The sequence below is a fragment of the Syzygium oleosum genome, unplaced genomic scaffold (assembly GCF_021117445.2).
Source record: "Syzygium oleosum isolate NSW1041296 unplaced genomic scaffold, Sole_v2.1 Sole_v2.17, whole genome shotgun sequence".
Lineage (NCBI taxonomy): Eukaryota > Viridiplantae > Streptophyta > Magnoliopsida > Myrtales > Myrtaceae > Syzygium > Syzygium oleosum.
The window spans coordinates 2,142,229-2,158,422 of record NW_026607501.1 but is presented as its reverse complement, the minus strand read 5'-3'; the positions used below and the strand labels follow the sequence as shown (position 1 = coordinate 2,158,422).

Sequence of the window (16,194 nt, the reverse complement as noted above, 5' to 3'; positions counted from 1 at the left end):
GGAGGCATACTTGTGTAGGGTTATGGAATTAGAGTGATATACTCGTGAAAGTAGATCAGAATGTAATCCTCAGAAGCATAATATAAAGTGAAGCATTGTCTTAATACAAATACTGTGCCCAATACCGTCTTGGTTAGATCTCAAATTACAGTTTCTCACGCTATAGATCATTCTCTCGAAGGATATTTCAATATTCAACATGGAGTATACTCTGAAAAAAACTCCCTCCTTGAGAAGAAACATCGATTCGTATGAAGTGGAAGTAAAGAAGTGTTGCTTAATTGGTAATTGCAGACTAATAAGCCACAAGCACCTTTGCCAATGAACTCATGATGAGACTCAGATGACTATGGGTGAACGAAGAACATATGTAAATCAGAAGGATCTCAGGCTTTTCAGAAGTAAATAAGCTAAAGCAACAATAATAAAGATGGATTGAGCGAATTCGGATCGTCCTTAGATGAGGACGCTCCGAATTCTCAAAGCAACAGATTCTGCAAACAAAACTAAATCAAACTTCAGTCTGTACCCTTCCAAGTAAAAAGGTGGAAATTCACCAACTCAGCAACGACATATCTAGAGAATGTTAAGTGCAATCACCCATTGAAATACTTATCAGCGCTTTCTGCTGCCTTTCCTTTTTTCGACTGTCCAGAGGCCGATAGTATGATTTCATGGACCCAGATTATGAACTCTGTCCTTTATTTCACTTCCATCAAATTATGTAGCAATTGATTGTTTAATTAAGTCATAGCAAAATATATCTTCGAATAAACCACTCAATCATGATGGAACTCTTACAACCAATGGATTTCTTTCCAATGACACATCTAGAAACTGTATTGTCTGATAAAAGAACACTGGAGAAGGATCTGACCTAAGAGGACAAAGTTTGCTTTTAAGAACTGCAATCTGGGGCAGGCAGATGGCTTATGACCAAAGGCGGACGTAAAGCTCGGTGGTTTGCTTCCTTCTCTTTGCGGGCTTTGAACATCTCTTCTGTTTCAACCACGATCAGCCTCTTTACCTACTCACGTAATAGATTCTTCAAGTAAGCAAATAATATTGATAAACAAATCCAAAATGCAGTAGCTGACTAATCATTACTTGTTGCAACATTCCCCTAACAGTAGGGGTGTTCCATCTCATAACAGTTCGGTTACACTTGCGAAGCCGCAATGCCTCCAATGTACGCCTGTGAAGTCTTCTGGTTCCAGGAATGCCCCTAACCAGGGTTATGTACAAGTTGGGGCTCCATGCAATCGGCACACAAGCCTTGTAAGCTTTGAAGGCGTTCATGCTTTTCCCTTTCTCAGCAACACTGAAGGGGACATTAAAATTAGTTTTTCCCATGACAAACCCCAGACAGCGATGAAGGAACAACTAGAATGAACACACATGCACACCCACACATACAAAAACAAACAAAGAGGATACCAAAGAAAAGCAAAATACTATTTCACAATTGGGTAAATAACAGATATCTCACCAATCACTATCTCCTTGATTTTTCACAATGACCCATTATAGAACAGAACTAATTAATATATATGAATAACTGAGAAACTAGCTAAGTTTCAGAAGGAACCAGTTAGATTCATCTGCAGGAGACTATGAGAAGCAACACTGCAAAACATGGTTAAACTAACAATATATTACTAGGCAAGGTCACATATAGATGGAATTTTTCAATCTAGTAATTCAATCTTTTTAGAGTAACTTGAGATGCTGCTTGATTAGCTCGGTGATTATTATTCAATATCTGATTCTAGGTTGCTAAAACAAAAAGCAGGCATTATAGAGCAAGAAGCCTAATGCCTTACTGCGTCTCCTTGTATTTGAGATGTGGGATAGGACATACTCTTAATAATCGTATAATATTTGCTCATTGTCCTTTTCTTGATCCCATCTCTCCACAAGCAATTTGTGCGCATTTCCAAACACTCAACAACTAGAGTTAGTAAAAGTTCAAGCTCCCATCTTGAAACCATTCCACTTTTTTTAAATGACTAGAATCTTCACTTCAATGAAACTTAAGGGGAAAATTAAAAGGAAATAGAGACAAGGTTGATCAGAAAAATGTAGCAAGAGTAGCAATCCCACGGTATTGGTTCCAGTCATGGGAAAACTACGCAAAATTATCCATGTTGTTCATAAAAGAAGCTTCGAACTGCGCCGTCGCAAACCTAAGAATCTGAGGCTCTACTTCTCTTCTTACTCTCCCCTCAAGTGGGCAAAAACATAACACCGAGGCTCTCATAGGAATATGGTCGAACACCTTGCGGGCATGGGGGCTCAACACAAAACATCACCATCGATCCTCATCCTCCCAACCAGAACCGCACAAGAAGTACATCCTAAAGAACGAAACGGACCCGCAAACCCAAGAACCCAAATCAAGGGACGAAATAGTGCTGAACTAGCATGAACAAATTGGGAACAAGACCTTGTAAAATCTTGGCATTTACATGACCAGAGGAACTGGTACTAAAACCAAGAAATGGCAGCGAATCAAGAAGCACACCCCATATGCAGACTCGAAACGAGCATCAAAACCCATACATACCTCCACGGTCACCGCAAGGCAAGTAGAGCAGCGCCACCGGAGAGTTGAAACTGGGAAGGCGACCGAGGCGCACTAGAATTTGGGAGGGGAAGCTTCTGCTTTTGTGGTTGGGCCTTGAGACACAAGGAAACCCAACCAGAAGCCTGACTGAAAGATGGGCCACTTTCTAAGCAAAGAACAGAGGTTGGACCGGCCCAATAAAACATCGAAAACGGTTCGACCGAGTCGGTAAACCCAATCGGTCCCCTCAGGAGGTCTCGAATTCAAATCTTTGCTCGGCGATGCTTCTTGGGTGTTGAGTTAGCTAGGAAGATATGTTGAGCGACTACCCTAACCCGTGGCATGGATAGTGTTCCTTTGACTGAACCTGACATGTAGACTTAATCTAGTGTGTCGAAACTGGCACCGAATTCCATTTAATTAAGCCTAAATGAAAAAAAAAAAAAAAACTACATACGATCTTAAGTCAAGCGGCGTAGTTTGAACTTCGAAGCCGGATTATCGCCTGCAAGCAAATGCGATGACCGGGTAAATAAAATGTGCTAAAAGTGGGTTGAGAGAGAATTTTGAACTGGGCATTAGGTCAAGAACCGTGTCATGACTCGCGTCAGCTTGATGAACCTGTAATGTGAGTTGGGTTGATTTGCTCTGCCTTTATCCTACGAAATCCTATTTTGGCATGCAATTAGTTCCAAAAATTTTGTCTCGAATTTGAGCCCATCGACAAAATCTAAGCATGTGAAAACTCGAAATCGAGCTGGAGGGCTCGGAGTGTGTACAAAGTCCGATGCAAGTCGGCCGTCCAAACACAACGCGGCGGACATCCACATTCAAACGGGAGATTTCCCATTTCGGATTGTTCGGAGTTTATGCACAGTGGGCACCCGTATATGGAAGAGAAGTCCAACTTGGACTTGAGTCGGACAATAGGATTTCTCACACAATACAGATCCTGTTGAGGGCGTGCCGCAAACTCGCCTCCACAAGAATCTCTAGATGCCAACAAGCAAAATGCTGAAATTCCAAAGCTTGACTAGCCCACCAGAGCAGATGATTAAAAATCGACGGTCCACCCATGCAACGCTCGCAGTTGACCACTTTACCGCATGGACGCGTCTCATGCTGTCATCTTCACTAAACCTCCGGCGGGAAACAAGATTCATACTGAGTTTATGCCCAGAAAGACGGAAGATAATCGAGGGCCGAATCGCCGACTAGAAGAGCGTCAAAATAGTAAAAAGGCTCAAAGCATAAGTCGCACAACCAGTTTTATTCGTTTGTCTATCCACAAAGGACCAACCAATGTAGCGGATACAGATCCAAAACCACATAACCATAAGCATAACAGCTTTGTACTATATGAGCCAAGTCAAGGCAAACTGATTACTCATGCTGAGAAACCACATATCACAGGCCAAGGCATACTTCAGTGTTTATTATATCTCATGAAAGCCCACAGGGCTACACACATTAAGCTGCAGCATCAACGGCATGATCACTGCGTTCCTTCTGCACAAAAGCTTGAAGGTACTCTTTCCTGCAAGGAAGAATTCATCTCTAAGACTGGAGAGCAACATGTTGTATGAGAAAACTGGAGATGTAAACCACTAGAAGGAAAGGATAGATCAATACCTCGCAGGTAAATGGTCGTGAGGCCGATTGAATGGGGTCCAAACTGGATCACCAACAAACAGTCGCATAGCCTATACACAAAGATCACTTAGCAGAGAGTAAACAAAATTTCTTTCTATCAATTAGAAAATTCATTCTTCCACTGATTATGAAAAAGCTGCGATAACTTTAGAAGGCCCAAATCTAGTTCCCTCGCTCTCTTCATATACATGGGTGCTCGATCAAAGAAGTGAAGAGGGGTATGCATGTACCGTAAGTACCTTAATGTAATTATCCGAATCGAGGGTAAAGCGATGGTAGATTCCAGCCGGTAAAACAATCAATCCACCTTTCTTTAACCACACACGTATCCAAGCATCATTCCGGTCCCTAACATCAAAATAACCTAGACGACAAGGTAAAAATTAGGGAATTTAATAGTAACCAGAATCCAGGAAGCTGAAAGAAGAAAATCAGGGACTTACCACTTCCAGCCACGCAGTAACGAATCTCTTCATCAGTGTGGAGATGCTCCTCAAAGAAGTTCTTGATCTTCTCTTCATAATTTGGTAGCTTCTCTGGGGAAACTTCGCAGAAATCCTGGGCAAAAATAAAATAAGTTTCATGCCGCCAGACGTAGCAAACAAGCTCAACATTGGAAGTGTCCAGCAGACTAAGAGGGACCAAAGTTCTCAGGAGGATTAACAGATTAGGCAGAAAATAGACATCAGTCTCTTTAAAACATTTCAGCATTGTTACTTAACAATGCAAGATTTTCAAACTTAATCATTCACCAAAAGATTAGTTAAACAAGCATGGAACGTATGATCATGACCCAGGTCTAGTTCCACGACATGGACAAACACGAATATTAATCTTGTCCTGAAGCAACTACAAACTACCAAAGCTAGTGAAAATGTGGTATAATATTATGAATTAAATTAGATAACTTGCCACATACCATATAGGAGTATCCATGTTCCTCGCGGATTTTCTTCAATCCCTCGTCAGTTTCATAGTTGTCAGCATCCAATCGCCAGCTGAGAACGCCAAGTTCTGCAAAAACATGGTAGCTCCTAAAGAATTGGAAAACAAAATTGTTTCATTGTATCTTACAACAGTGCTTCCTCAGAATGCATACCATCAAGCTGCTCCAAGGAAACAAATTCCTTAGGTTCACGGTGATGTGGAAGTCTTTGGTCTTCAGTGCTGTCATCCATATACCATGCTTGAAGGACTTCCTCTCTAGGATCCTACCCAGCACAAAGTTCGAAAGCATTATCGCAAATACAGAACAGGCATTGAAGGACCCACAGTACATCACGAGATTCACAACACAAATTTAACCACCCTCTTCCATCCTCAAGGAAGGACGGTTGAAAATGTTCTTTCCAAAAATTGTTTTCCTACCTTAAATTTTTTATAGTTTCCTAGTTCTCACGCTTAGATCATGACCACCGTTACAGAATCCATCATCAAAATCACCCTATCAAACCAATTTATCAAGTACTATAGATTAACTGAAATACAAACTAATGAATACCACGTATAGCAAATTGATATTCATAATACGCAAACCGGTGCACACTGTTAGGTGCAGACGCATACATGACACAGACAATCAACATACCGTGAAAACCCAAGAACAAGTTCGAAAGAAGAAGTGAAACAGATACATCTTTAAAAATATTTAAGAGAAACAAGTACCCTATATTCTCCATTGACTACAAGGACCTGAAACAGATACATCTTTAAAAATATCTAAGAGAAACAAGTATCCTATATTCTGCATTGACCATAAGGACCTAAAAGTGGGCTGCAATATATTAATCCTCTCCGAGTACAATTATGCCTCTGTCCGCAGTTCGAGCTCTAACTTTGGCACCATGTAAAGAGGCAATGACATCCGCCAGAAAAGTAGCAATCCGCTCTTAAGTCAACTAGACCTCCACACCTTCTTTCTACCATATTAATGGTTTTTTCTTGACTTAGCTTGCTTCATTATATAAGGTAATGGCTGAACTTTTTCCAGTTGGGTACCAAGACTCGACCTTCATGTCCCTTAAAGAGGACTAACCCGCTCGAGATCCTAAACAGCCACTTGTTTCAAAAGTTTCAAGCTATCAGAACGCGCACAAAACAATCTACCCAGGAATTTCTTGCCCCTGGATCTCATACCCATCAACCCATCCAGTATACCGTGGCCATAGGGTGACGTGACCTACATGTGAATCCAAGATGGAAGGACATCAACCCAAACTAGTTCAATTAGGAGTAAGCCCTCAAATTTGCCCCATCACGTAAATCATATTGGAATTTGTCTTCTTTTTGAGACTTCTCTTCGGGATGCTTCTCAATTCTTCTGTAGCACCTACCAGTCTACCACAGAGATCACATCTGTTCAAGGGTTTCGAGTTTCCCGTTCCAAGAATCCCAAAACTGCGGCAAACAAATCCTAACTCGGCTCAAAAAGATGATGGGTTTCGCCGTACCGACAGCTTACCCAAAACCAACAAGCCCAGCAACATCGACAGACTCAAAAAAAAAACAGAGTCAACTTGAAAATCCCAAAGAAAAGAAAACTGGGTGACCTCGAAATCGGATCTTCCCTCCTCTCTCGACCGATCGAGACAACAGACAAGCAATTCACAAGAAAACAACTCGAAACCGAAGCGAATACCTTGCCGGAGGCGAGCATTTTCGTCGATATCGCAGGTTGGGGAATCGACAAGCTTTCTAGGCGACGCGATAAAGCGAGGAGCGGAGGGCCAAATTGCCCGTTTTTAATATACAAGAACGGATTTTGTACACCTTTTTAAGGAAAAAATTAGAAGGGTCAAATGGTAGAGAGAAATCTGACTTGGGGATTTGTTCGCGTAGAAAACTCCAGAGAGAACAAAGCTGCTCGTGTCCATGTTCAATGAACCGGGCGGAGCGATGGCGGGTCGGCCCACGGGATTGCTATTCTGGGGACAAGTTCACACGGACATCATGGCAAACGTGTTTTGTTGGGCGACTCCTTGAGTTTTTGTATTGTCGTGATTTTGACTATGGCATATTTGGTATTAAAAAAACAAAAGGATAGCGACATAAATTGTCCATGAATTTTGATTCATTATGTAATATGATGTCTGAACTTTAGATCTGTTGATGTGATACTTCAACTTTTAATTTATTCCTATGGCTCATTTCGATTTAGTCTATGGATTGTATGAAAATGTTCAATGTTGTCATTCCATTTTATTTAAGTTCAGGGATAACGTTGAACATTCTCATACAGTGCATGGACTAAATTGAGCATGTTAACAGATGACCACATTGAACAAATTATAAGTTATGGGATAATATTACATATTGGATTAAAGTTTAAGGACCACATTGAATAAATTTAAAGTTCATGTACCACATTGCACATTTGATAAAAATTCAAGGACCATTTGTGTCATTTACCCTAAAAAAATTCAGAATCATTATGATAGTTTATCAAATCTAACCTTAGTTATGATTGTTTCTGATGGTGAATAATATACAAATAGTTAGAAGAGAAGCGGGTATAGATTTTCTTTGGGATTCTTAAAGTTTGCATTTGGTCGTCTGAATTCGGATTGGTAAGGATATTATAAGATGTGATTAGAATTCTCCCAAATAGTTTAAAATCTCATCATATGTTTGGTATAAGATCTCAGTTAGGATTGAAAATCTTTGAAAATCTCCGCCGTGGCTTCCACATGCCACTTTGATACTCCCCGCAGTGCATTGAGTCTGTCGTCCCATAAGTGGCCCTCTCGATTGGCTTCCTCATGGTCACGACTGTCTATGCAAACCTTGCACGAGGGTCGTGAGGTAGAGCTCAAAGGAGTCGATCCGAATTGCCTTTTGTTGGAAACCTAGTCTTTCACTTGGCTCATCGCTGAATTGCTCACCTACGAAAGAGCATCTTCACTCACCCAATGTAGATCGACGCCAAAACAAGAGTGCTTAGAAAGAAATACAAAAAAAATAAGCGAAACTGTGATACCCTTTTGTTTGTGTGATCTAGGTGCAGAGATAATATTGCTTTATCATCACAATCCTATCTCAATACCAAAAGCAAAATCACAAGAGAAATCGAATTTGCGGCGAAACGATGAAGGAATCGATTGGAGGGTATCATGGAGAGTGAAGAGTGTGCTCAGACAGCCAAAGGATTAGACTTCCAACTACTGGGGAGTGAAAGCCAAAGTATCAGAAACTCTAGTCCACATATTAATGCATCATCACAATGCTCAGAAGGAGGAGGAGGAGGAGGGAATTGAGAGGCAAAACGCAACATGACAACACTGAGAGAAGCTAGACAGAGGGGGGATTTGGAGAGGAAGATGAGAGCGACGAAGACGAAGACCATTGTTTTGATTATGTAGGTAACGGAGAGAGAGAGAGAGAGAAGAAGCCGATTGACTGAAGAGACAATGATCGGCTCTCGCCGTGGTCGTGTCCTTATGCGGTGGGTTACTCCATCACTCCATCGTTGGAAGATAATGGATTTGTTAAGTTATTTCAAAAAAAATTATTCAATCCAAGTTTGCCCTATCCCTTGTCCCAGATTTCTTATCTAGCATTTTATACGATAATATTAAGGTTTATCCAGTTCGGAGGACGTCGCCAAACATTGCATAGGATAACATTATCCTATTCGGATTCAAATTCATACTACCAAACGCAACTGTAAGGTTTTGCTTAAATTAGGGAAAATTAGGGTACTTGTCAAGCAATTAAATTAGGGAAAATTGTATTAATAGTCCTTAATTGATGGCTCGATGTACAATATGACGTTTGGACTTTTAATTTGTTCAATATGATTTTTAAACTATTTTAAATTATCGAATTATTCCCTCACATAGTCAAATCAATATTTTGGACAAAAAAATGAAAAGTCAAATCAGTATGTTGAACCTGTTCATAAGTTTTCACAATTACACTATTACCCAGATTTTAGAATATTTTTTCATTTCAATTTATTTTATAATTAAAAAAATGGTACATTTATATTACCTTTATAGTCTTTATAAGTATTACTAAAGCTTTGTTTAAGTATATATTAGCTTATGATATTTATAATAGAAAAGGGAGAAATTCATGTAGAGCTGTATTGAGTTGATATTTTTGCTATTTTAATTTCCTAATTTACAAATTTAACAATATTTAAATAAAAAAACACAAAATTGTAAAAGCTTGCAAATTTCATCTATCTAAAAAATTAAGAACAAGATTTAGATTAATATAAGTATGATTATTAATAGATAAAGTACCATCTTCCCTAAATATCCTTGTTACAACATTTTTTCTTAAAATAGCAGGAATATAAACATGATATAACTCTAATGAGGTTCTACTTTTATTGTCATAGAGATCACAAAGTTAAAAAAAAAAAAATTAAGTGGAACTACTGTATAAAGACCGAAAAAATAAAAAAAGGTAAAAAGAAATAGAGTGTTTTTTGTTTAGGAAATGGATTAAAATTAAAAGATGTTCTAATATATGGGTGATGGTGTGATTTTGAAAACTTTTAAATTACCGTATGACTGATTCAACTTTGTTATGTAAAATTGAGGGACTGGAATATAAATTGAAAGTTTATGGACTACATTGAATATTTATTAATCGTTCAAGTACCACGTTGAACAAATAAAAAGTTCAAGAACGACATTGCACATTGAGCTAAAATTTAGAAATTACTATTGTCAATTTTTCAATTAAATTGCTAAGTGACAATAAAAAGAAAACATTATAAGTTCCGATATACCGATCTTGCTTCCAATATGAGGGCCATTGCTTTGCAAATCAAGTACTAGTGTTACGATTCATCTTTGGAATATCGATCTAGACAAGGTCAGTCCACATGGTTGGTTGTGAGTCTACCAAGCTGTTTGGGGCAGAAATACTTAAGATTGTCTTGGAGCCCAAATTATGGAAGGTCCAATCACTTGATAATTAATTACACAAAGCTTTACGTACGGTCAACGATTCTGATTCCTCAAACAAAAATATTTGCATATCATGGCCGTTTCCTTTTCATGATCCACTTGCTTAAAAAGGCAGTTGCGTATCCTAACCGTTGATTTCTTTACAAGACCTACATTATTTTTAGACTCTGTTCGTTTCACGAAAATTGCGACGTTTCTGAAAAACAATTTTTCAAGAAGCAATTTTTCAAGAAAATGATAATATTTTTCGATACCCAGCTAAAACCTAAAAATGAACTATAAAATATTTTCCGCCGTTTGGTATCTGATTTGATTTTTTAGAAAAAATTACCAGAAAATTCGAATTTTATTTTATTTTATTTTAATTTTCTATTCTATTCTTTTTTTTTTCCTTTTCTTTGTTTTTATTTTTGCTTCTTCCTTGGCCGATTGCAGACCACGACGGTGACCAAAGACTAGTGACAGGCAAGGTCAAGCCTCGCCACAAGCCGGCGAGGTTGTGGTCGAGCTGCTAGCAAGGCTCAAGCTCGCCTATGGTCAAATGCCGACCATCGCTGTGGCTAGAGATCGGCCAAGGAAGAAGCAAAAGGAAAGGAAAGAAAAAAAATAATTAAAAACTCGAATTCTTTTAAAAAGAAAAAATAAAAATAAATGAAAAATGTGTTTGGTGAAAGAAAGTACTTGGTCTAGAGGTAAAAGAAAGAGGAAGCGCAAAACATTTTCCCACTTTTGAAGGTATTTCTTCTATTAGCGAAAAATATTTTCTCTGACTAATTTATTTTCTATAAACAGGAACTGAAAAATTCGGAAAACGTTTTCCTGGAAGTTGTTTTCCGTAAAACAAACGGAGCCTTAAATGATTATGATTTCCATTGGCGCAATCCAATAGGATTAGCTAGGGGACGCTCGATCGAGCGAGGAATATCTCATTCCGGCAACGGCCACCGTGCCATGGCAGCCCATGGAAGCATCTCATCAAGGACATATGATGAGGGTGCTCGTGGATATGAGGCTGCTCTTCTTTCCCGTGACGTTGGATCGCATTAGTTATGTCGTGTGAACACACACATAGATCAAGTCCACCATAGATTGAGTATTATAAAGGATAAGTGCACTTGATCCTAAAATTTATCACGAAAGTGCAATTGAGTCTTAAAACTTTCAAAAATGTACAATCAAGTCTCAAAACTCGTCACCAAAGAGCAATTGAGTCTTAAAACTTTCAAAAAGTGCATTTTTTTAAAGTTTTAAGACTCAATTGCGCTTTTTAAAAGTTTTAGAATTCAATTACACTTTCTTGTAAGTTTTATAATTAAATTGCATTTTCGTAATAAGTTTTAGGATTTTCAATGCACTTATCCCTGCTCATAAATATGCCTTTGACAAAGCTACATCCTCGTGTATTAAAAGTGTCGCTAGCAGGTGTTGACCAAAACAAGAGCTGGACTATTGGGAGATTGTATGTATCAGACATCAGTTTTCAATCCAGAAAGTACAGAGCATACATAGAGAGGCGACATTCGAACACAGAAGCTTCTATAATACCAGTGTACATGCCGAAAGCATGACCGGTCATTCCTCCAAACTCATGAGAATTAATGAGCCGCGAGTGCGACGCCCACTTTCTCGGTCATGCTCCTCGCGTATTGCTTCCTTGCCGGGTGGTCTTCCTGCGGCCGATTGAAAGCCGTCCACACAGGTTCGCCAACAAACAGCCTGATCAACTGCATGTCAACAACATAAAACGGCAATGAATCTTTTGATGCATTGTGTCAACTCCAATCGGTCTCGCTCAACCATAGAACTAATGCATTTACAAGATCAAATCGCAGCAGTGAGACAAAGATTCCAATACCTTGATGTAGTTACTGGTGTCGAGAGTGAACCGGTGGTAGATTCCAGCAGGCAAGACGATGAGGTCGCCGGGTTTTATCCAGATCCTAATCCAACGGTCCTCCTTGTCTCGGACATCAAAGTATCCGCTCCCTTCCAAGCAGTAGCGTATCTCTTCGTCCCCGTGTATGTGCTCCGTGTAGAAGTTCTTGAGCTTCTGCTCGTAGTTGTCCACTTTCTCCGGGCACAAATCCAGCAGATCCTGAGAAAATTCCGGCAAAAGGAAATAGGCCAAAGAGTCGGTCTCCTATCAGCATCTTGGGAAGCAAGAGGTAACATGATAACTTTCGGCAACCACAGGCAACGACTCCATTATTATCCTAATTAACTCCTTATCTAAGTAAATCAATGATCAAGTTCAAGGTTGCCCCCCCGCAGATTATTTGGTCGATTGTCTTGATCTACACTAAACTTAGTCTGCTCCTCGTCGCATATGTACCTATCTAAGTCAAATCCTCAGCCTCCCTCAGTAGATCCGCGGTAGCATAATCTCTAATTACACCTCGCAATCCTCCATAAACAGCTCTATTACTTCATTCTAAGTCCAAGTTCCAAGCTTATGCTTTGATGCAGTTATCTAAGAGTCTAAGCTTCTAATTCATTCACCAAGTCCTCTCTCATCTAATAAAGTACCGCACATTTCAAGCGTCCAAAAACGGGTGCACCAGAAAAGCGTTACGATGGATTAAGTCCTCACTACACATGAAAATTAAGATCACGCGACCGACGAGCCAAATAATTTCTCAAGGCGAGAAGGTATCTGCGCATCAGCTTACACCATGGCGCAGCAACAAGTGGAGGAGAAGCAAGCCAATCGCGACCAAGAATTTTTCAAATTCCAAAACTGCAAAGATAGATTGAGATCCACAGCATGCGAACAATGTAATTGGCTCTGTCATATTACGAACGACTAACTGATGCATCTAAAGATACTTTCACGGATTGCGAACTACAGCGGCTTCCTCAAACTCCTCCTTCAGAAAGAGATTCTCTCAAAGGCTCATCAAGTATAAGAGCTAAACAACTTTCGTCTTACAATTGCAACAAAAGATGCAAAGATAAAAATCATTGAATTGACATAAGGAGTGCGAATGTACCATATAATTGTACCCTCTGGCCTCTCTGATCTTGCGCAGTTCCTCATCGTTCTCATGGTCACTGGGATTCAACTTCCAGTACAGAACTCCCACATCTGCAAACACTCAAAAAAGCTCTTCAATTCAATCATCCCATCAACATCAATGAATTCGTAGAGATTGAATGCGTCTCTCAGAGATTGAGAGAGAGAGACCTGCCAAGTGGTCCAGAGAGACAAGCTCCGGGGGGCTGCGATGGTGAGGGAGCCTCTGGTCGCCGTCGCTCTCGTCCATGAACCACGCCTGCTCACAAATTTCACAACCCCACGAAGGTTCAATCGGTATCACATCTTCCCAAAATCCTCGCACCCTCAAATGAACACGAACTTGAGTAATCGAAGCTCACCTCGATCGCCATGGCTGAACTGGGAACCAGCTTCGAAGGACTCGCTCGCGCACAGAGCCGCAGCAGAACTGGAGGAAGGAGGAGCGACATGGACGTGGTTTTATAGAAGGACCTCGCCACCATCGTGTGTTCCACGACCTCTCCGGGAATAAAATAAAATCAACCTTAAGTCGTGTCCTTGCCTGCCACGTGTGTGCTTGGATTTTCACTTAGTTTTTGTGGTGTGCAATGTGCATCATTGGTCCACTAACAAAAAAAAAATCTCAATTTACTTGGACAGTAGAAAATTGCGCAACCCGGACCGGTTTAACCCGGTAATTGAATCGGATCGGTTTTGCCCCCAATCGATTCCACGGCAATTCATGCGAGGCCAGGTAGGCCCCCAGGTAAAATATTGGGGAATCAGCCTTGGTTGACCACCGGATCAATCGATTTGGTTTCGAGCGACTCGGTTCTCGGTTCCAAAAACCGAATACTAACTTTGACAGAATAGGTTTCAAGTTTGTCGTTTGAAACCTACCCACCCTAGAATTCATCATTCCCGATAGAGAGGGTATATATTTATTTAACTATATAAAAGAGAGTAATGCCACATATACCAAAGTTTTATCTATACAAAAATCTTACTAAAAAACGGGTATATGTGGCACCATTTCCATGTCATGATACACGAATTATGTTTAGAGAATCAACAAAATTAATAAATAGGAAAAGAGGGAAACGATATATAAATAAGGCAGGATCAAATAAAAGAATATGATTTCTTTTTCTAATCTCAATTTTTCAACTTTCAGTAAGTATCAAGCAAATTTATTTTATTAAAAGCGGAGTAAATTTGGGTTAAACATGAATTAACATTGTAACATATGAATAAATCTTATGTGTAGCTAATGAAATTAGCGAATATTGTCTAGAACACTAAACACCAAAAGATTTCCCTAGCATGGAGGGATCTTATGACGCCCCAGAACGTCACGCGTGACATAATTCCCTTAGCATTATCCTTAATATGGCCAGCGGAAGATAAAGACTAAACATGAAAATCACACAAATTTAGTCAATAAAACTTTTTCTTCTCATTAATAAACTCTTGTCAGATTTACAACCCAAACAAAGCATCATACAAGTACAAAAAACAAAAACTGGGTAGGTTAGGGTTACCTATCTCCAACTAGATCCTGCATCCAAAAGTCTGCCTAAAGTCCGAAGCTGTCACGGGTCGATCACTTCACCCTCCGTTGCGGAACCATCATCTTCTAGGTCGAAGCCCCTCAACGGGCCAATCAACTCGCCCTCCAAGTTGAAATACCAAGCAACAAAAAGATAAGGAACCCATTCTGGAAGCCCCACATCAACCCATATTGTAGAGCTACACTTAGTATATACGGCGTCAGACTCCTGCGCAAACACATCCTCATAAACAGCGTCAAAATAAACGGGAACTCCAAAACGTAGGGGTTGTGGAACATCCATCCTACATGTCTGAAAAATAATGGAATGAGCTGAAGCCCAGTAAATGAAATCTCTAGTTTTAAGTTAGGAAAATCAGCTTACCACTTCCACTGGCATAAACACATATGCATGCATAGCAAACGATGTGCATAAAACTTGAATGTAAGTTATACCTTTTCCGTCTGGATGTGCCGCAAAATCTGAATAATGCAACATACCATGATATTTTCACTCAGACGCAAGCATGATGTAAAACATTTATGCTCATGCGATTAGGTTTATTACTTCATCCTCCCGAACACTCCCGGGGCATCCCAACTCCGGGGCATCCCAACTCCGAGGCATCCCGGCACACACCCGGGGCATCCCGACCAACGAGGTATCTTGACTCCCGAGGCATCCCGAAACACTCCCTGGGGCATCCTGACCTACGGGGCATCCCGACACACGGGGCATCGTCACACACCACTAAATGGGCGACGGAATTAATATTATTCTTATGCAAGTCATGACAACCAAGTATTTGCATGCAAAAGTCTGCTTTGGCCCGTCCCATATCGAGCCATCACGGTTTTTGTACTTTAAAGCCATGAAATGCATCATCCGAGCAATTTAAATATGAAACAATACATTTCAAACTCAGAAGCAAACTCAGCTCATAAGTAAATTCGTGTTCAGAAGCAAATTCGAGTCATCAGAAGCAAGTTCAGACTCAGAAGTGGGTTTAGACTCAGAAGCGGGTTCAGACTCAGAAGCGGGTTCAGACTCAGAAGCGGGTTCGGACTCAGAAGCGAATTCAGACTCACAAGGCTAAAGTCTAAAGGTAAAGTCTGAACGGTAAAGTCTGAACAGTAAAGTCTGAGCAGTAAAGTCTGAAGTAAAGTCTGAGTGGTAAGGTATGAAGGTAAAGTTTGAACGTAAGGTCTGAAGGTAAAGTCTGAACAGTTTAAAAAGTATACAGAACTAGATTTTGAGATTAAAATCTGCCCAGTTTCAAAAATAAACAAAATCATCACTTTGAGTAAAACGATTTTCTCTTCTGTTTAAACATACATAAACCAATAAGAAGAATCCAACAATCACCTCAAATTAACACTTACACGTTCCGATTTAATCGTTTCGCTTGCCGATTATCGTCATACTTTAAGGAACCAAATCACATCTATTTGAACGTGCACAGAATCAGCAAAATAGATTCAACCATCATCACAACCTCACTATTGCACA

At 40.0% G+C, this 16,194-nt stretch overlaps 3 protein-coding genes across 3 annotated transcripts; all 3 read right to left on the bottom strand.

Moving 5' to 3' along the window:
• Positions 1 to 51: 51 nt before the first annotated feature.
• LOC115694324 (uncharacterized) lies at positions 52 to 2,710 on the bottom strand. The gene is made up of 3 exons (XM_030621457.2): positions 2,567 to 2,710; positions 1,108 to 1,321; positions 52 to 1,027 (listed from the first exon to the last, which is right to left on the bottom strand). The coding sequence occupies exons 2-3, from the start codon at positions 1,297 to 1,299 to the stop codon at positions 899 to 901; spliced, it is 321 nt and encodes a 106-aa protein (XP_030477317.1). The 5' UTR covers positions 1,300 to 1,321; positions 2,567 to 2,710; the 3' UTR covers positions 52 to 898.
• A 1,102-nt stretch (positions 2,711 to 3,812) lies between these two features.
• LOC115694327 (acireductone dioxygenase 2) lies at positions 3,813 to 7,087 on the bottom strand. The gene is made up of 7 exons (XM_030621458.2): positions 6,858 to 7,087; positions 5,319 to 5,430; positions 5,139 to 5,233; positions 4,663 to 4,777; positions 4,459 to 4,583; positions 4,199 to 4,269; positions 3,813 to 4,103 (listed from the first exon to the last, which is right to left on the bottom strand). Exons 1-7 carry the CDS (start codon positions 6,873 to 6,875, stop codon positions 4,037 to 4,039), a joined length of 603 nt encoding a protein of 200 aa, XP_030477318.1. The 5' UTR covers positions 6,876 to 7,087; the 3' UTR covers positions 3,813 to 4,036.
• A 4,495-nt stretch (positions 7,088 to 11,582) lies between these two features.
• On the bottom strand, positions 11,583 to 13,667 carry LOC115694328 (acireductone dioxygenase 1-like). The gene is made up of 5 exons (XM_030621459.2): positions 13,516 to 13,667; positions 13,325 to 13,412; positions 13,131 to 13,225; positions 11,996 to 12,235; positions 11,583 to 11,864 (listed from the first exon to the last, which is right to left on the bottom strand). Exons 1-5 carry the CDS (start codon positions 13,636 to 13,638, stop codon positions 11,736 to 11,738), a joined length of 675 nt encoding a protein of 224 aa, XP_030477319.1. The 5' UTR covers positions 13,639 to 13,667; the 3' UTR covers positions 11,583 to 11,735.
• Between the last annotated feature and the right edge of the window lie 2,527 nt (positions 13,668 to 16,194).

Coding starts and splice junctions, on each gene's coding strand:
- LOC115694328 (XM_030621459.2), bottom strand. CDS start 13,638: ATGGTGGCGAGGTCCTTCTATAAAACCACGTCCATGTCGCTCCTCCTT. Junction 13,413..13,515: donor GTTCAGCCATGGCGATCGAG/GTGAGCTTCGAT, acceptor ATTTGTGAGCAG/GCGTGGTTCATGGACGAGAG. Junction 13,226..13,324: donor CTCTCTGGACCACTTGGCAG/GTCTCTCTCTCT, acceptor GAGTGTTTGCAG/ATGTGGGAGTTCTGTACTGG.
- LOC115694327 (XM_030621458.2), bottom strand. Junction 4,584..4,662: donor TTACTGCGTGGCTGGAAGTG/GTAAGTCCCTGA, acceptor CTTGTCGTCTAG/GTTATTTTGATGTTAGGGAC. Junction 4,270..4,458: donor ATTCGGATAATTACATTAAG/GTACTTACGGTA, acceptor CTTTGTGTATAG/GCTATGCGACTGTTTGTTGG.
- LOC115694324 (XM_030621457.2), bottom strand. CDS start 1,299: ATGAACGCCTTCAAAGCTTACAAGGCTTGTGTGCCGATTGCATGGAGC. Junction 1,028..1,107: donor TTAGGGGAATGTTGCAACAA/GTAATGATTAGT, acceptor TTACGTGAGTAG/GTAAAGAGGCTGATCGTGGT.